Here is a 21,428-nt window from a genome sequence, read left to right on the forward strand (position 1 = left end):
AAGCAGTCTCCTGTGTAAACTACACAAAACACCAGTCAGCTGTCATGAAACTAAATTATACAATACTGCATACTGTAGTATCACGTCGAGAAATTAAGCTGGGATGTAATGTGACCTTTTCATAATGGTTGCCTGAGTATAGATGTCTTTAATGTATGGAATAAGCGGATGTGGCATGGGGATGTGTGTGAGGCGCAAGAGAGCGTGTGTAAGAGAAACAGGTATTTGAGCTTGGGGCCACGCTAACACTAATGCTATGAAACATGCAAAGTCATGAGGTTACAGTAGGTTAGGCCAGACAGAGAGGAGAGGTTGGGGGCGGGGCCAATGAGGATTTGTGAACTCTATAATGTCCCCATTGGAATGCAGGAGCACGACAGAAGTTCCCAACAGTTCAAACCAACGTTCCTGCCCCACAGAGGAACAGAGGTAGCCTAGCGGTTAGAGCGTTGGGCCAGTAAGTGAAAGGTCGCTGGTTTGAATACCTGAGCCGCCAAGGTGAAGAATCTGTCGATGTGCCCTTGAACTAGACACTTACACCTAATTTTCTCCAGGGCTGCTGAACTACTAGATCTGACCTGGGGAACACATTTCACTACACCTATCCGGTATATGTGACAAAAACATTACTACTTTGCATACACCGGAATAGTGAGGAATGAGGAGGATCACAGATGAGTGATTTTTTCCAAATAAACTGCTAATAAGATACATCTAACTGGTTCATCATTATGAGAAAAAAACTATTCTAGCAAACAAACACTAACGCCTGTAAAGGAGGATTTAGTGTGAATAAGTAGGTTGATATCACATCTATAGTATACATAAGCCGTGAGGCTCATTCAAATTCAGAAGATTTGTGAAGACAGAGTTAGCATAGTGTTGGAATAAAATGCACTGTCAATGACTGGCCACATCATCATCATTTGATTTTCCCTTTAACAGTTCCATTTGAATTCCACAGCCCAGCCAGACAATTTATAAACTTAATCTCTCCTGTGAAATAGTGTTAAAACATTATTTCCACACACTACTAGGCTAGCATTTGGTTTGCAACAGTTTGAGTTTGTCTAAACCTTGCTGCTTGCAAGGTTGTTGCAGGTTATACTTGCGAGTGACAAGACTGACAGCTTCTCTTAGTCAGGAAAATTTATTTATAAAGGGTCATAACAATGGATATGTCAAAAGAAATGGCAATAGAAACAAAGGTAAAACAAACTAAAATGCACATAGTTTGCCATCATTTCAGCTGCTTGATGTGATAGTGTCAGCTTTAGTTAGCTAACTAGCAAAGGAAAAGTAGCTAGCCTGCATGGAAACCTTTTTTGGATGACCAGCTCATTTGGCTAGCTACTTCATTATTTCAGAACTAACAACTGGCTTTTGCTCAGGCTAGATCGTCATGGTGGAAGGATGAAATAAAACAAATTTACTCATTAAAATAACATTGAATGAAAACACATCTTAAAAAAAATTAAATAATTGGTAACCGTTTTATAAAAGCAATCAGGCCCCAGGAATTATCGTGAATAACATCCTCCTAATGGCCGTTTCCCTGATCCTCCATGTTGGGTCTTAGTCGAGAGTTATTCACACAATAAACCCTGGGTTCTCATGTCTTATAGCCTTAATTACAGTTCTGCATATAAACACAGCCTACCGTGTACCTACGACAACTCAGCAGATGTTCTTCTATGGTCGGCTCAAATGAACCCTTTATGCCCCATGAATCCTCACACACACTTTGTAGCACCTCTCCCAAGACCAACACGGAGCTCACATTGCAGGTTCAGCTCAAACAAAGTTCCTCGCCCCTTAAAAAAGGTACAGGCTAATGATCCATAAGCTAACAACAAAAACTTAATTGAAATACATTTTTTTAACTATAAAAAAAACAACCGTCTTTGCTATGACTGTAACCAGTTTCAACCATTCCAGCCCATACCCAGCATTGCATTGAGAGAAGATTGTGGTTTGGGGATATTTGGTCATATCCTTACCTAGTTATAAAGGCACACAAGACCATGTGCTCCTTTCTTCGAAAGCATAACTGGCAGTTTAAAGTAGCAAGGCCACTAGAAAACAAGCGCCTTGGAATGGCAATGGATATTAGCAGTTTAGCATTGAAGCGTTCCAACAGTGACAGCAAGTCACAAGGCAACGGAGGTGAATGCTGGAAACAGCTTACAGTACCACACCATCAACCCAATGCCTTGTTCCCAGGTCTTCCAAGGAAGCTAGTCATTAACTGTCCCGGTTTGTAGGCTAAATGTTCATTTCAGTCATGAACTGTACTGTAGACTTACTAAGGCAATGTCCCATATAAAAGAAAGTCCAGCACTAATCTTCTTCTCTCACCCTTCAGTCCTGTTGAGTCCAGTAGTGGTGGGTTCTTTCAATCCCTCGTCTCTTCCCTCCCTATGTGCTGTAACTAGTCTCTGTGGGTGTCATCAGTTTAGTGTCATGCTGGGGATCCGTTGTCTCAGTGCCAGATGTCTGAGGTGGATCTCTTCCTGATCATGGCACTCAGTGGACTGCGAGACAGGGACCTCCTCTTCTTCCAACGGACTGCAAACAGACACAGGAGTGAGAGAGGGTGTTAAATGTGCTGACTGGGCTTGATTTTAATCACATACAACTCTCAAGAAAAAGACTGAAATGTGCAAATACAGGTACATACATATTCATGCGTTAACTGAAGACTATCAATTGATCCCTTTGAAAGTTTCCCCTACTGATAGGCGGTAAGGGGATTGCCTGCCTAAAAATGTTGGTTTCTATTGATTTCAATTGAATATTTCAGTGTGTCAGGTGCTCAGGCCATGTTCACCTCGTCTTAAGCTAGCTGTTAGCATGGAGTTTTTGGAGCTATTAGGGGTGGTGGGCATATCCTCTCCCTCCTTCACCCCAACCTTTACTGGGGTCAGTGTGCCGGTACTTCCGCCATCCCCCTGCCAGTCACTCAGTGCCCTCTGGAAGGAGTGCGCCAGACAGGCCGTCATGTCCCGTGCCCGCTCTGCCCGGCTGCACCAGAACACCCGGCACTGCAGCTGTTGCCCACGCTGCTTACAGATGTACAGAAACACGTTGGGTCTGGTGGCGTCGGCAGCGCAGTAGGCGATGTCCTGGAGGTAAGTCTTAGTGAGCTGGCGTCCTGTGCTGAGCTCTTTGACTTCGACATAGCGTGGACGAACAACCAAGGCGTGGTCTTTGCTCAGCTTCTTTCCATTTGCGGCCCCGTCGAGCAGACGGGCTATGGCATCCTGGGCCTGCTCTCGATCCAGGGAGAAGATTTTCTCAGTGCCCAGGTAGTGGACCTTGAATAGCGGATCGCCGTGGGAGAGGGACTCTGTGCGGTCGCGGCGGAAACGGCGGCGTAAAGCCGCCGGGGATTTCTTGAGCGTCTCCATCAGGTGGAAGGTATTGAGAGACATAGTGGATAGGAGGGTGGGTTTTGAAGGGGTCAAAGGGGGGTTAGTGGTAGATGTGGCACAGGTGTCGTGGTCTTCAGTCCTTTTCCTAGTTGGATTTCCCACTTTCTCTTTGAATCGAGTACAGTTGGAGGAGTCAACGTTTTGATCTGGAATACAGAGAAAGACAAAATTGCAGCCTAGTTAAATACATTACCACAAATCACACATGAATTGCCAACACCATAACATAAGTTATAATGTGGAATATGGACACACGGCTCGAGAGATTTTATTAAAAATACATATATATATTTTTTGTTGTTGTTGAGAGGCGAACTATACTTTTAAGCGTATTATGCAGAGTGGACACGTGTCAGTAGTTAAAGGGGACTGTTAGGACACAATGAACTGGGTTGTGGAAAAACAACCAAGAGCCAGCCCAGGATCAGGTGCAGCAATAAAACAGTCAATCAATATTCACTACAGAACCATCAAATATTTAACAGTTACTGTGCCTCGTCTTAATAAACCCAGCCCAACCTAGCTGCTGAGCTGGAAAAACAGCAAATCAAATGACAGTCCAGTGGAAGTGTATCCCCCCCCCCCCCTCCCCATATTAACACCAAGGCTGTAATAGGCTTACCCTTCACCTCGAGCACATGATCTGTAGGCTTAGAAGACAAAAAGTTGTTTTTTTACAATACAAATCTTAAGTGATTTGATGTGTACTTACTGCAAGTTCTAGAATTCATAGCATTGACTTGACCAGACTTGTGTCACAACTAGACACTACATAAGAGCCAATGAGACCCAAACAATGGACTGTTTAACGGAGGTCAAGTGTCACCAGCTGGACATAGCTCTCCCATTGTCTTAAGAATGTCCCAAAAACACCACTCTCCTCTTGGCACATTGTGTGAGCTGTACGGACCCAGCCATTGTTAGGCACTTTCTCCCCCCCCCCTTCTCTTTTCTCTGCCATTCTCTCCATATCCTACAGCCTCCCTCAGATGTTGCTTTGACTGCGAACCGCCGACTGTGCCAAGATGATGGCCATTGTTAGGCAAGCCCACTTCTCAGGAAACAGCTTCGCTTTCTACCCCGCCACACATAATATTTATACTCGTAAAAAAAAAAAATGGCATGCTTTGGTGAGATGTCAAGAGACCTAGACATCAGAAATTGTGTTATCACACACAAAAACAGACCTCTTCTCACCCCACCCCAGGCTACAAGTAAAGTAATCTTCCACAGTAAATATGTTCAGTTCTTTTGGCATGTCTACAAACTGGTAGATGGCAGATACAGGTGAACATGTACACATACAGTAACGCCGATCGTAACCATGTTCGGAATGTGGTCAGGCTGCATTTTTTCTGCACAGTGCTTTTTAATAGGATCAAGAATGCCCATGAGTAAATAGAGCAACGTGACAAATCCCAGAGGATATTATCTGATGTACTGTACTGCCCTAGTGGCAGACAGTAAGGTTTGTGTGTCTGTGCAGCCTGGGAAATATGGAGAGTTGTTGAAATGCCATTATGCACCGAGGACATAAGCGGTTTTCCCTTCAGTAGAGCGTCTTTACTAGATGGCCCCAATTATGAGCCATGGAAAAGTCAGCAGCACATTGACGTTCCAATGACTCCACAAATTCTAACACATTCGATAAGCGCCAAAGGATAAGGCAACTTGATTTATTGGTAAATGCTTGTACTTCGGAAATGACACAAATTGCCATCGTCGTCGAATAATTTTCATTCTGAAAAATAATAATAGTCACATGAAATTGGTTTGTCAGTTTCCCTCTCATGACTCAAATTACATTACATGACAGTGGAGACTGTTACTGAATCTGGTTGATAGGTAATCGACGAGCTGGGCTGTTCCCCGGACTCCGTGTGTAGGGATTTGTACAATGCTTAAACAAGGCTATTGAACTTGACATTGGTGTCTTGTCTTTATTCTCTTAGCCAACATATCATACTCAAACAAACAGAGACCACGTCCCATCATTTTGCCTTGAGTGAGTCTAAACGCAAATATGCCTCGCACGCTATGGTTTTGGAAACATTTGACTTTGGCTTTCATATGAGCAAGATATACACGATTATGTACCTTTCTAAACGTTTAAACAGGGTGTCGGGATTGTAGATCACATGGAGCCAGCTGTGGGCCGTACCATCAACTGAAATCCCAAAACGGACTGAAAAATCCCTTTAGTTCAATAGAGTGAAAAACATTTACGCATCTTACCTGGCTTCAGTTTCATGCAAATGATGTCCTGTGGCGCTTCAAAGAAGAGTGCCCGTCTTCACAATGCAAATGAACGGTTTCTGCTTCAGCACGGTTGTTTTCTCAATGATTGGAATACTTAAATATAAGATCAACCAAAATTCGCGTCTCGTTTAAAAACATAACAATTCTGACCCAAAGCTTCGTTTGGCATTGCCTGCTCAAGATTCACGATACATTCCAGTAATGTATTTTATGGACTAAAACTAAAAAAGAACGTGGCACAACTTAGGATATTATGACTGTTCGGAACTAAAAACTCGTGCTTTCCTTGTCGGCGTGTGTGATACTCATCCGCTCAACTTTAATGTGGTGACGCCTTCGCGAGCTGCGCTTATGAACAGCGTGGGCGCGCCTCCGGCCTTCTATGCAAGTGGACGAGCATTTGCGTCTTTGAGGGGGTTTTGAGTGTGTGAGTGAAAGGTGGGAGAAATGTGTGTGTGTGTGTGTGTTTGTGACTGAGTGAAAGGCGCACAAGGGGATAAGGGGAAAACTATAGGGCTTTGAGCAGAGAAAGAGGAGAAAATACAAAGCCAAGACAAATAGTACCTGGAGGCAATGTTAGGGCTTACTATAGGGGAATGCTGGTATAGCCTATATACATAAATGCGCACATAACTAAAGATGCATTGAATTGATAAAGAGGACAATGAAGGATAACACTAAGTCAACGTGTGTCATAAACAAATAGAAAGTAAATGACTGATAACATAATTATGGACACATTCACCGTAACATTATATTTTACCTTTATTTAACTAGGCAAGTCAGTTAAGAACAAATTCTTATTTTCAATGACGGCCTAGGAACAGTGGGTTAACTGCCTGTTCAGGGGCAGAACGACAGATTTGTACCTTGGCAGCTCGGGGGTTTGAACTTGCGTCCAACGCTCTAACCACTAGGCTACCCTGCCTCCCCAATTAGGCCATTAGCCTAGCTCTTTCAATGAAAACAAATACACAATTCTTTTTTTTTACAATACAGTGACTCAGACAACAAACTGCAGTAGCCTAGGTCTATAGCCATAGCAACATCTGAAAACCACTACTGCCCATCAGTACATTGCATCATCCATAGCCTCTTGCTAATCAGGGTTATTTACCCTAGTTTCTATATTATTTTTCATCTTTTTATGTTGGGGGGCATTCGAGCTGAGGTGATGGAAAACGCTATATGGTTCCGTGTGTATGTGCGTGTGTGTTTCAGAGAGGAACAGTGCGCCCCTGTTTAATCTGGGTTTGGCCCAGCAGGAACTGTTAAGTTTTGGAAGTCACACCCACCAAAGTACCTTACAGTACACAGTGGAACTATTATTAGGCACCGATGACGCTATGAACCATCTACCATACCCACCCACCCACTAAACTAACATGATTTCAGCTCTACCAATGAAACAGAGCAGAACTGGCTAGGATGTGAATTGTCACGCAACTTGGGTCAAGATCTGTTTCTTGATTTGCTCTTAGGAACAGGGCACCATTGAAAGTAGTGATTTCTGGGGTAGCGTTAAGTGTGGAGGTGGAGGAATTGAAGTTGAAAATTCATGGTGTTTGTGACGCCCGCCATTTGGCGCGACGCAGGCCTGGTGGGGAGCATGGTGGAACAGAGTCAGTCCTTTTGTGTTTTGAGTCAGAGTCAGAGTCTCTAACCAAACAAAGCCATGCTAGGATATCAGTTATCATGTTAGAGCTTTTGTGCCGAATCTACTGCAGTGTTTCAGGTGCAACATTTATGGTCATGTCACAGCAGTATGTAGGAGGGAGATTCCAAGATGTGGGAAGGACATGGGACAGAGGATTGTGTAGTTTCCATGTATAAAGTTGTGTGTGTCAACAGTAGGGTTGCTCATGTTGCTGGGGATCCGGAAGTGTCAGGTGTGAGAGAGGCAGGTTGAGGTTGCCAGAGTCAGAGTAGTGCAGAAGGTATCATATGCTGAGGCAGTGGAGAAAGTAGAGGAGGATGGGTCACGGGTGAGGGAGCCTGAAAGTTTCCCAGGGGAGTAGTAGATTTGTGCCAGCACAGAGGAATAGGGCAACAATTCCTTTATGCATCAGTAAGGTCGGCTTTTTAGTGTTTTATAGCAATGGTTATCAACTGTACCGCGGAAATGGAACGTAAATCACAGAAGATAGATATTGTGGTGGCAGCTGCAGAGAAGTATTTGGGTATACGAGATTTGACTTCAGAAGAGTTACACGGTGTGTTGAGGGGTGTTGTCCCATCCTCCCAGGCCGTTGGCTTGGTGTAGGATCAGTTACGGTCAAAGTAGTGGAATGGGGTGGTGATTTTATTTCTATGAAATAGTGGTATATAGGTGTAGGGTTAGTTGGTGGTGCAATTTTTTTCCTTTTCCTTTTTCCCATTTCCTTTTTATTTTTGTATCACAAATGTTTAATGTGATCCGCCAACCCAATCCCAAAGAAGAAGAGGAAGGCTGTGAATTGACAATCCAAAAACAGGGGTTAAGGTATTGGGCGAAAGATAAACTTAGTGGTACGAAGCTTTCAGGAAACTCACACCAGAGTATTTGCTGGTTGAAACTGGTTGCGATGGGTGGCTAAATCCATCATGACACCGTGTCTACAGTCATATCAAGGAGGTCAGTAACCTCTGTTTTTGTTTCCAGCTCCAAGCAGCAACTTCCTGCATCTCTGAAGCAAAAGATAATGAGATTGAAGCTTTTTTGAGAACCATACAGGGGCTCTTTTTAGTGGAACAATATGTTAACAAGATGTTGTGTAGATAAAATGAGTTGAGTTGACACCCACGGTAGCAGCAATAATCCAGTATTCTGTTATCTCATGTTTCCATCAATACATATTTGGACATCCGTGCTAAAAGAACACGCTGAGATTGTTGACAGAAGGGAACAAATGAGCTGTAAAAAAAATACATTGTGAATGGGAGATTTTATCCCAAATCCATTTTCCATTTTTCTATCCAATCAGAGCATCTTCCACGCTTTTATTAATTCTACAGTTCTCTACAGTTCTCAACAAGTAGAAGTTTGATCTGACATCTTGGCTCTTGGGAAATAATAGGAAAAACCTCAATATATAGCGCAACTTTACAAAACAAAACGGAATGTACATTTGACCAGAGCATAATGGCACTAGTTCAGGTGATTAAGAATGACTTAGATTAATGTGTGAAGTGTGAGCTAATCAATGACATTCAAATGATCTCAAATGATTAATTGTACTTCCCTATCCATCAACAGCCTGTTAAGACTAACAAACACTACTTTTGTGGAGAGTGGTTAGAGAACACTTTAGGGTTAGAGTTGTACAGTTGTCACAAGCTCATATTGATCAGCCAACAAATCTCTGCTGTTGCAAACCAAATGCTAGTCTAAAATAAATGGGAGATCATGTCTAGATGCTTTTTACAGTGTAGTTCTAGCATATACATTGCTGAGCTGATGAGATAGCGGATTTCGCAATCAGATGAAACAGAATAAATAGGCATTTCAACGTCATAGATTTTAGGCGGTGATAACTTGTGGAAAAGAAACCTACTGGAATGTGGTTTTAACCAATCAGCATCCATGATTAGACCCACCTGTTGTTTAAAATATAGTAATACAGGATATTGGTTTTGAGTGCAGCCAGGTCACCCTTGATGCAAGTCAGTATTCGATGTCTCTCCATGTCTGAGGACGTCTGGACATGATGTGGAAACCGGCCACTAGGGGCAACAGTGAGCACTGTTACCTTCAAGTAGACCTTGAACCTCTGGTGCCAAAGGTTGCATGTTCGAATCCAGCAATAGAAACTTGTTTTTGAGAGTTTTGTTTTCAGCCTATCTCAAACTTTAACACTTACCTTAACCATTCAGAGTTAATACCCAACCTTAAAATCTCGGAGTTAATGCCTAAACTTAACCCTAACCTTAAAAAATGTGTAGTTAAGTAACCTTAAACACATAGAAATTTGACGTTGGAACAACTTAGAAATTTGACATTTGAAAAACACGGATGAATGTCTAATTCTGACATGAGATTGTGAGAGCTAGTTAGACCCAGGCTTCCACTGAATCTGACCACCAAGGTCTTTTGAGGACAACCGTGTATGTCGGGTTACCAGTTAGCCATGCAGGATAACCTAGTAATTAGAACATTTTGCCAGTATTGAGAGAGAGTGTGTGTGTGTGCTTGCATGTGTGTATGTGTGCTTGTGCATGCGCTTGAGTGTGTGTGACCACTTAATCTCCCCCCGCCCCCCGCCCCTCAAACCCTCAATCGGTTTCTATTGAATTTAGTGATAACAATGCCCAGTCCCAGTCCAGAGAGTGTACTTCAAATCAGAATCAATGAGTTAGCCAGCTAACTTGCTAAATATTCTGAAATAACTTTTTATTTTTTAGAAGGATATGCTTGAAATAGGTATGGTCTAATTGACTTGACAACCAAAAACACATATCTAAGCTTTCTTAATGAATCAGAAAATCAATAGTTATTTCTGGTTGTTTGTCAAAGTTAGCTGGCTAACTCATTGATGCTGCTTTGTAGTATACCCCTGAGATGTCTTCAAAAAATTAAACCTAAGGTTCCCGCTCGCCCCACCAAACACTCCATTCAGTAGAATACTAAGCACAACAGGCCTGCGCTTGGCCGCTAGCCAATCCCTAAACATCCTTGTCCCTTCCCAAAAGGAAATGTTGTTTTTGCATTCTGAGGAATGAGCGTAAAAGCGTATATATAAATCGTTGTTTCACATCACTTATTGTGAGTGGTGTAAAGTACTTAAGTAAAAAATACTTTAAAGTACAACTTAAGTAGTTTTTTTGTGGTATCTTTACTTCACTATTTATAGTTTTACTTCACTGCATATTTTACTTTTATTTCACTACATTTCTAAAGAAAATAATGTAATTTTGAAACCATATATTTTCCCTGACACCCAAAAGTATTCGGTATATTTTGAATGCTTAGCAGGACAGGAAAATTGTCCAATTTACACACTTATCTAGAGAACATCCATGGTCATCCCTACTGCCGCTGATCTGGCAGACTCACTAAACACACATGCTTAGTTTGTGGTGAAAAGTGGTGTTATTTTATGTAAGGAATTTGAAATGATTTATACTTTTACTTTTGATACTTAAGTACTAGACTTTTACTCAAGTAGTATTTTACTCGGTGACTTTCACTTTTTCTTTTGTCATTTTCTATTGGGGTATCTTAACTTTTACTCAAGTATGACAATTGGGTACTTTTTCCACCACTGCTTATTGTGATATTTTTACTTTAGGCCAATTGGTCAAAGTTGATTGGAAACATTCAAATGCACCCCCATAAACTCAACAACACAACACTGCGTCCAAGATGGCCGCCTTTGACGGGTCGTTAGTGTAAGTTATGGGAAACTGTTATGGGAAACAACTTCCTCAGGATGTCGCTATGCTATACGCACCCTGCCTGTGTTGCACTGCATTATAGGCCTACTGTACGTGCTTATATCAGAGGCAGGCCCATTGAAATGTTTACTTATAGGAATAACAAGTGGCCTCTTGTTGTTTTGTTAACTGACAACAACATTTTTATGGGCCAATGTAGGGTGATATATTGGACAGGAAATGGGTTGTATATTGTGGCTTACTGTAAATACAGGTGTGAATGGCTGTTAAACATTTATTGAGCACATTGCAGATAAAACTGTAGCCCTAGAGCTATCTTCATAGTTCCTAAATTGTTGAGAAGTACTTTTCATCAGTACATATAATGTAGTTGCGAAAGTTCAATCAGTAAGGCTGGTCTGAATGGATCATCACTTCATCTTGGAAACTCTATAATTCATATTGCATCTATCTCACCTATCAGCATAGCATGTATTTTTATAGTATAGTCTATAACATTACCTTATCTGTAAAGCTGCTATTTATAGGGTAGTGTTTTATAATGTTCCCTCATTAGCATAACATGTATTAATATGGTAGCTGTTATGTTACCATATCAGCATAGCAGGTATTTATATGGTAATGATTATAACGTTACCTCATAAGCATAGCAGGTATCCATTGTAGTGTTTATAAAAGGTAGCTCATAAGCATAGCAGGTATTGATATGGGAGTGTCCATGTAACCCCATCAGCAAAGCAGGTGTTTTTATGGTAATGTTAATAATGTTACTTAATCAGGATAGCATCACGTCTCTTCTCCTCTTTACCATTAGCAAGTGTGCGGAATGTCATTCACGTATTAACTTCAGCCAATGAGCATGTCACACGAAGGCAAGTCTGCCATACTTGCTGATGAACCTATGGGAGCACTCGTGCAATAATCACTTCCCTTTCTGTCAACTAATGGGCATAAATCTAGGGAGTATTCATGTCAACTCACCCCTTGTCTGTCACTTGATGTTTTACAGCAACAGTCTTCCAATGACCTTCCACATCCCCACCACCACCAGCATAATAACCTGAAAGCCCATCACTGGAACCCCGTTCTCCAAGTGGGGGGTTTCGGGGCCAGCTGCCCAGCATAGGGCAACCTGTCATCAGCACCTGGCTCTGAGGAGCATTGCTCAGAGACGAGGCCAACCCCAAACTATTCAATAAAATTCCATATTGTATTCTGTCTCTGTTGTCATTCAGTTAAGCCTGTACTCGATTGAACTCTATACACATTCATCAATATTTTCTTATATGGACCTATTTATTATCCGCATAAATTCTGACAACACAATGTAGCCTAGATATGTTAAATAAACCATATAAGCCAGGGGTGGGCAAGCTATGGTCCCCATGAGGTTTGGGAAAATTATTATTTTGGGTAAAAAAACACTCCAGGCCATGGTTTTTATTTCTAAAACTAAATAGTGCCTTCGGAAAGTTTTCATACCCCCTGACTTTTTCCACATTTTGTTATGTTACAGACTTATTCTAAAATGGAATTAAAAAAAAATCCTCAGCAATCTACATACAATACCCAATAATGACAAAGCAGAAATAGTTTTTTAGAAATTTTTGCAAATGTATTAAAAATTAAAAACAGAAATACCTTATTTACATAAGTATTCAGACCCTTTGCTATGAGACTCGAAATTGAACTCAGGTGCATCCTGTTTCCATTGATCATCCTTGAAATGTTTCTACGACTTGATGGGAGTCCACCTGTGGTAAATTAAATTGATTGGATTTGGAAAGGCACACACCTGTCTATATAAGTACCACAGTTGACAGTGCATGTCAGAGCAAAAACCAAGCCATGAGGTCGAAGGAATTGTGTCGAGGCACAGATCTGGGTAAGGGTACCAAAAACATTCTGCTACATTGAAGGTCAGTGAATGCCATCTAAAATATATTATGTGCTATTTCATAGTTTTGATGTCTTCTACATTGTAGAACAATAGTGAAAATAGTAAAAATAAAGAAAAACACTTGAATGACTAGGTGTGTCCAAGCTTTTGATTGGTACTGTATGTAAATGTGATATTTCAGTTTTTAACTTTTAATAAATTAGCAAACATTTGTAAAAATCTGTTTTAGCTTTGTCATTATGGGGGATTATGTGTAGATTGACGAGGAAAACATTCAATTTAATACTTTTGATTGATTATGACAAACAAATACGTCCAAGAAATCTGTGCAGCCCTCCATTGAATTTTGAAATCCCGACGTGGCCCTTGAGCTAAAAGTTTTGCCCTTCCCTGATGTAGGCCGACTACAAATGTAAACTTTGTACCGAGGTCTATTGGGAAACACCTGAACCAGTGCACGTTGACAAGAAAAAGTAGGCTACAACAATTTACAAAGTTGTGCCTCTTGTTTCAATGGCAACAAATTCATGTCCGTTATCTGTAAACACCTTTTACTTTGAGAGAGTCCTAGGGCAAGGCAATAGGGGCAACATAAGCTTTTGCTGAATAGGTAATACTGGGAAGTAAGCCTGAAAATCTACGCCTATTTAATGTCTGTGGATAAATTATCTGATTTACCAGAACAGGTTGCACTGGGTTATTGTTTAATTTTCTCTCTAAACGTCCACTGTGTCAGACAGAGACTGACCTGACCTGACCTTCTTGAGTCACATGTCCAACAGTTATCAGTAGGCGTGAGCCGCGAAGGCGAGCTGAATACACATTGTTCGTTGCCTCTCGCCCTATAGTGGGCTGCCTACTGGAGTGACACGACAACCACACATTTCCTAATATGGTTTACAGATGAGAGTTTAAAGTCTGTGGCGGAGAATGACTGGGTGAGATTCTCCTTTTTTTCCTTCTCTGTTTTTCTTTCTCTTTCTCTTGCGGCAGGGTTAAGTCAGCGCACATGATGATCTAATTTCCTATTTTATCCCGGATCACCAGACAAAGTAGTGACTGATTGTTTTAAGAGGAGGAATTCAGTTTGAAAAGAACTGAATTCCTCCTCTCCTGTCATTTGAGGAGGGGGCTGTAGGAATCCCTTTATTTAAAAAATATTTTTACTTCATGGCCTAGCCTACTGTGCAGTCCTAATCTGCCCTGAACAAGTCATCCTCTATTAATTAACATACCAAATAAACTATTACATTTCCCATAAATCTATGGTAGCCAAATTCTGGTCACAAATGTTACTGCAGCACAAGCACTGAGAGTTGTAACAACCAGTGAAGGATACAGTGCATTCGGAAAGTATTCAGACCCCTTGACTTTTTTGAAAAACATTTTTTTCTAAAAAACAATTTTTTGCTTTGTCATCATGGGGAATTGTGTGTAGATTGATGAAGGAACAAAACGATTTAATCAATTTTAGAATAAGGCTGCAACGTAATAAGATTTTGGAAAAATAATGCACGGAGTCTACCAAACATCAGAAACACCTTCCTAATATTGACTCCAATGCTTCCCACAGTTGTCAAGTTGGCTGGATGTCCTTTCGGTGGTGGACCACCCTCTGAATGGTACACATAAACAATACATGTCTGAATTGTCTCAAGGCTTAAAAACATTCTATAACTCCTGTTCATCTACACTGATTGAAGTGAATTTAACAAGTGTCATCAATAAGGGATCATAGCTTTCACCTGGATTCACCTGGTCAGTCTGTCATGGAAAGAGCAGGCGTTCCTAATGTTTTGTACACTCAGTGTATATATGAGAGGGAGGGAGAGGGGGGGGGCGCTCTTGACATTAGTAAAATATGTGTAGTAAGATCTCTCTTCAATATCAGATGTGCATTCCTGCTTCTTACGTGTATGTGAGTGTGTGAGTGTGTGAGCGTGTGAGTGTGTGAGTGAGAGAGAGAGGGATTTAACAAGAGGAATCATAATGTACTTTTAATGCATTCCCTTGTGGCCTTTCATTCCTATGGGAAAAAACCGCCAGCCTACATAGATTAACACTAGAAGGCGTCTACCCACTAGAGTAGTTCCCTTATCACAATAGTCCTATATTCCCCACATTGGGCTGGGTTGTTGTTCTTTGTGCTCCAGGCCATGTTATCTATCCAGAAGTATGCTTATGCCATGGAAATACTCCTCAGCTCACAGACCAATCACGGGATAGACTTAACAGGAAAGAAGGCAGCTTCCTGTACCGGCTGAAAAGAGCTCCTAAATTATTTGGGAGCCCATCAAGCCAAAACACACCTCAACATGCCAAAATCTTGATGAGATGAGACCAAAATAGAGCTTTTTGGTAAAGCACACCATCTCTTTGTTCACAGAAAACAAAATGACTTCCCTACAGTCAAACATGGAGGAGGTTCAGTGATGTTTTGGGGTTGCATTGCTGCCTCTGGCATTGGGTTCCTTGAACGTGTGCATGGCATCATGAAATCAGGAGAATACCAAGGTATTTTGGAGTGCAATGTTGGACCCAATGTTGGACCCAGTGTCAAAAAGCTGGATCTCTGTCAAAGGTCCTGGGTCTTCCAGCTGGACAATAACCCGAAACACACTTCAAAAAGTACCCAGGATGGTTTCAAGACAAAACACTGGACTGTTCTGAAGTGGCCAGCAATGAGTCCAGATCTAAATCCCATTTAAAACTTGGAGAAATCTGAAAACAGCAGTTGGGAGAAAGACCCCTTCTATTCTGGGAGAACTGGAGCAGTTTGCACAAGAGGAGTGGGCCAAACTACCAGTACTAAGGTGCAGGAAGATATTTCTGATGTACCGATTCCATGGCACGTGGTTTATGAATTGACACACAAAATGACACCAGATTCAAAACATAATTTTTGAATTGAAATTATTATACAAACTTATTGCAAATAATAGAATGTTATATATATGGGGGATACAATCTTCCCAGCTCTGAAGATTTTGCTGCGAGGAGGAAGGGGGGAAAAGTAAGGAAGTTGTCTGTCGGCCCTGCATTAAAGACCACCATTGGTTAAAGAAAATTGTGATAAATAAAAATATATACTAGATTCATTTAAGGACCAAACAATATACAGCTGTGCCATATAGATTGCATATGGATTACGCAAAACAACGCTGGATTTAAAACTTTTTCAATTTAAATTATTATACAAAATTCTTACAACCAATAGAATGTTATATATATATATGGGGTATACAACCTTTCCAGCTCTGCAGATTTTTCTTCGAGGAGGCAGAGTCATTAGATCATTTATTTTGGTACTGTCCATATGTAGCTTGTTTTTGTTCACAGGTCCAGGGAAGGCTGAAGAATCGCAACATTTACCTGGAGCTAACGCTGCAGATATCAATACTGGGTGATTTGAAAAGTCATAGTCAATCGATCAATAATATAAATTATTTTACAATCTGTAGAAACTATGAGAATAGAAAGGTTCAGTACTTTTGTGAAGCATCACAGCACAGTTTTAAAATATATGGCAAATAGAAATCCGATATGTGTAACGGGGTGAGTAACTGGTTGCCGGGAAGTCAGGCGCAGGAGAGCAGAAATGGGTGATAACAGGAGAACTTCAATATACACCCTGGCCCAAAGGCACAGCCGAGGCAGCACAAAGCACAACCACAGTAACATGAAGCAGATTAAACAAAACAAACAAACCTAGGTTTGAAACAAACCTAGCGCAAGCCAACATGACGTTGGTTAGAAGACCGGTGAAGTCGACTGCCGAACACCGGCCCCGGGGACGACCCGGAGGGCGAGGTGCAGGGCGATCCGGACGAAGATGGTGGAACTCCCACAGCATAGAAGGGTCCACAATGTCCTCCACCGGGACCCAGCATCTCTCCTCCAGACCCTACCCCTCCCAGTCCACGAGGTACTGAAGGACCCTCGCCCGATCCCTCGAATCCAGTATGGAGCGAACGGAGTACGCCGGGGCCCCCTCGATGTCCAAAGGGGGCGGAGGATCCTCCCGCACTTCAGACTCCTGGAGCGGGCCAGCCACCACCGGCCTGAGGAGAGACATATGGAACGAGGGGTTAATATGGTAATCGGGGGGAAGCTGTAACCGGTAACTAACCTCATTCAGTCTTCTCACGACTTTAAATGGCCACACAAACCGCAGCCCCAGCTTCCGGCAGGGCAGGTGGAGGGGCAGGTTTCGGATCGAGAGCCAGACCCTCTCACTGCAGTGACGGTCTGCGCTGGCCTTCTGGCGGAGCACGGCCCGCTGGAGGTGAACATGGGCGGGGGAAATTGTAATTGAACCTCATTCAATCTTCCCAGCTCTGAAGATTTTTGCGAGGGAAATGGCCACACAAAGTTGTCTGCCAGGTCCCAGGTCTCCTCCGCGCGCCTGAACCAGTCGTCCACCGCAGGAGCCTCGGTCTGACTCTTATGCCAATGCGCCAGAACTGGCTGGTACCCCAGTACGCACTGGAAGGGTGAGAGGTTAATGGAGGAGTGGCGGAGCGAGTTCTGAGCCATCTTGGCCCAGGGCACGAACGTCACCCACTCCCCCGGCCGGTCCTGACAATAAGACCACAGAAACCTACCCACATCCTGGTTCACTCTCTCCAACTGCACATTACTCTTGGGGTGAAAACCTGAGGTAAGGCTGATCGAGACCCCCAGACGTTCCATGAACGACCTCTTGGGACCCCGATCAGGGAAGAGATGGCAGGATTTGGAAAACCGGTCAACAACGACCAGGATAGTTGTGTTACCCTGTGAGGGAGGAAGATTGGTGAGGAAATCGACCGACAGAGACCGTTGTGGAACGGGTAAGGGGTGTAGCTTACCTGTGGGCAGGTGCCTAGGAGCCTTACACTGGACGCACACCGAGCAGGAGGAAACATAAACCCTCATGTCCTTTGATGAGGTGGACCACCAGTACTTCCCACTCAGACAGCGCACCGTCCGATCGATGCCTGGATGACCAGAAGAGGCTGACGTGTGGGCCCAATAGATCATGGACCGCAGACGGAACGTACAGACGGCCAGCGGGAGACTGGAGGAGAGCGGGCTCTGCACGTAATGCCCGCTCAATGTCCGCTTCCAGCTCCCATACTACCGGCGCCACCAGGCAGGAGGCCGGGAGGCCAGGAGGCCTCTGTGTCATACAACCGGGACAGTGCGTCTGCCTTAACATTCTGGGAACCTGGTCTGAAAGAAAGGGTGAAAACAAAACATGGCCCACCTTGCCTGACGAGGATTCAGTATCCTCGCTGCCTGGATGTACTCCAGGTTGCGGTGGTCAGTCTAGATGACAAAAGGGTGTTGAGCCCCCTCAAGCCAATGTCTCCACGCCTTCAACGCCTTGACCTACAGCCAACAGCTCCCGGTCCCCCACATCATAGTTTCACTCCACCGGGCTGAGCTTCTTTGAGAAGAAGGCACAGGGGCGGAGCTTCGGTGGCGTACCCAAGCGCTGAGAGAGCACGGCTCCTATCCCAGCCTCGGACTCGTCCACCTCCACCATGAATGCCAAAGAGGGATCCGGATGGGCCAGCACGGGAGCCGAGGTAAACAGTGCCCTTAGGTGACCAAAAGCCCTGTCCGCCTCAGCCGACCACTGCAAACGCACCGGGACCCCCTTCATCAGTGAGGTAATGGGAGCAGCTACCTGACCAAAACCCCGGATAAACCTCCGGTAGTAATTGGCAAACCCTAAAAAACGCTGCACCTCCTTTACAGTGGTGGGAGTCGGCCAATTACCCACGGCTGAAATGCGGTCACTCTCCATCTCCACCCCTGAGGTGGAAATGCGGTATCCTGGGAAGGTGACGGACTGTTGGAAGAACATGCATTTCTCAGCCTTAACATACAGGTCATGCTCCAACAGTCGACCAAGCACCTTGTGCACCAAGGACACATGCTCGGCGCGTGCAGCGGAGTATATCAGAATGTCATCAATATACACCACGACACCCTGCCTGTGCAGGTCTCTGAAAATCTTGTCCACAAAGGCTTGGAAGATTGACAGAGCATTCATGAACCCGTATGGCATGACGAGGTACTCATAATGCCCTGAGGTGGTACTGAACACTGTCTTCCACTCGTCTCCCTACCGGATACGCACCAGGTTGAAAGCGCTCCTGAGATCTAGTTTAGTGAAGAAGCGCGCCCTGTGCATGGACTCAATCGCTGTGGCTATGAGAGGTAGCGGGTAACTGTACTTCACAGTGATCTGGTTAAGGGCTCGATAGTCAATACACGGGCGCAGACCTCCCTCCTTCTTCACAAAAAAAACTTGAATAGGCGGGTGAAGTGGAGGACCGAATGTACCCCTGACGCAGAGATTCGGAGACATATGTCTCCATAGCCGCCGTCTCCGCCTGTGACAGGGGATACATGTGACTCCCCTCGTCTACCTGAGGGTTTATCGCACAATCCCCCCGATGATGGGGTGGTAATTGAGTCGCCTTCTTCAAAGAGAAGGCGAGGCCAAATCGGAATATTCGGGGGGAATGCACACGGTGGAGACCTGGTCTGGACTTTCCACCATAGTAGCACCAATGGAAACCCCCAAACACCTCCCCGAGCACTCTCACGACCACCCCGTGAGAGCCCTCCGTTGCCATGAAACCGTGAGGTCATGACAGGCTAACCAGGGAAGGCCTAGCACCATGGGAAATGCAGGAGAATCAATGAGGAAGAGACTGATTCTCTCCCTGTGACCCCCCCCCTGCGTCACCATGACCAAAGGTGTGGTGCCCTCCATGATAAAGCTGGACCCTAATGGTCGACTGTCAAACGTGTGAACTGGAAAGGGCATAACCACTCAAACAATGGGGATCCCTAAACTATGGGCGAATGCTCTGTCGATAAAATTCCCAGTCGTGCCTAAATCGATGAGCGCCTGATGCTGGGAATGCGGGGAAAACTCAGGAAAGTTGGCTTGCAGGTTATCCAGCCAGATGGACAGGTCCACCAGCTGGTCAAAAGTGAGGGTGATGTCCCTGCAGGCCAACTCCCGACGGACATCCTCGCGCTAGCTGCAGCGTTAGTGGTTAATCAGGGCCCTGTCGTTCCATCCCGCTCCGGTGGCCAGGGTCCGGAAGTCCAGGACAAACTCCTGGGAGCTCCTCGTCCCCTGCCTCAGGTGGAAGAGACGTTCCGGGCAGTCTTCGACCACCCGCCCGAGGGCAGAGCGGCGCGTGAACTCCTTGAAGTGGTCCAGCGCCACATATCCTTCTACCCAAACTGCGTTAGCTCACTCCAGGGCTTTCCCCAGAGGCACGAGATGAGGGCAGACACCCTCTCACGTCCCAAATGTTACGGGTGGACAGTCACCAGATACAGGTCTACCCCTGTAGACCCCTGTCAGCGTGCCGCCGTCCCATCAAACTCCCTGTGAAGGGAGAAACGAATCCCCCTGGGACCGGGTGCAGGGGAGGCGAGTAGTGGAGACCCCTGTTGTGCTGGTGGGGCTGCTGGAGGGACTCCCTGTCTCTCCCAGCGGTCCATAGTCTGGACGGTCCATGACCGCGCCGAGATGGTGAAGCATTGCCGCATGCTCCCGGACGTGCTCCTCTACCCCCACAATGGTACCTGCTTCTGCTGACTCCATTGATTGTTTGGAATTCTGTAATGGGGTGAATAACTGGTTGCCGGGAAGTCAGACGTAGGAGAGCAGAGATGGGTGATAACAGGAAAACTTTAATAGACACCCTGGCCCAAAGGCACAGGCGAGGGGCAGCACAAAGCACAACCGGATTAAACAAAACAAACAAACCTAGGTTTGAAACAAACCTAACGCAAGCCAGCCTATAGCGTAACACCCTGCACAAAGAACAATTCCACACACAGACATCGGGGAAACAGAGGGTAATATACATTTCGTCTGATGAGGGAATGTGAACCAGGTGTACGGGAAAACAAGACAAAACGAAGAGAAAATGAAAGGTGGAGTGTTGATGGCTAGAAGACCGGTGACATCGACCGCCGAACGCAGCCCGAACAAGGAGAGGGACCGACTTCGGTGGAAGTAGTGACAATGTGGATGGTGTTAAGAGATAGATGGGAGGGGTTGAATGGAGCTGAAGGGTGGGTCTAATAACGACAAGATAACAAATGTAAAACATACGGGTCTGTAAAATGTATATAGGTTCAGAACTTTTGTGAAATAACAAATATATGGCAAAAATATGTGGCAAGTAGAAGGATGGACATCAGAAATAGAGGAAGACCAGGACGACAAACAAGCAAAATATGACTATTGTCATTTAATTTGTGTATGTAAAATGTGTATAGTACTTATAAGCTAGAAGTAGAAGCCCAAGTGTTATTGTTTATTAGTTTACTCCAATTGGGGAAGCGGTGGTAGGGTTTGCGGGGAATAATAAAGGAAGGTATATAAAAAGAAGTGTGTATGTATATATATATGTGGGTATATATATATTTTATTTATA

The 21,428-nt window shown here is 44.1% G+C and overlaps 1 protein-coding gene across 1 annotated transcript; it reads right to left on the reverse strand.

Annotated features, from left to right (window-relative positions):
* Positions 1–1,134: 1,134 nt before the first annotated feature.
* LOC124014190 lies at positions 1,135–6,036 on the reverse strand. Its single transcript, XM_046328951.1, has 3 exons — positions 5,670–6,036; positions 2,831–3,580; positions 1,135–2,568 (listed from the first exon to the last, which is right to left on the reverse strand). Exons 1-3 carry the CDS (start codon positions 5,683–5,685, stop codon positions 2,483–2,485), a joined length of 852 nt encoding a protein of 283 aa, XP_046184907.1. The 5' UTR covers positions 5,686–6,036; the 3' UTR covers positions 1,135–2,482.
* Positions 6,037–21,428: the final 15,392 nt, after the last annotated feature.

Source organism: Oncorhynchus gorbuscha, linkage group LG25 (assembly GCF_021184085.1).
Source record: "Oncorhynchus gorbuscha isolate QuinsamMale2020 ecotype Even-year linkage group LG25, OgorEven_v1.0, whole genome shotgun sequence".
Taxonomy (NCBI): domain Eukaryota; kingdom Metazoa; phylum Chordata; class Actinopteri; order Salmoniformes; family Salmonidae; genus Oncorhynchus; species Oncorhynchus gorbuscha.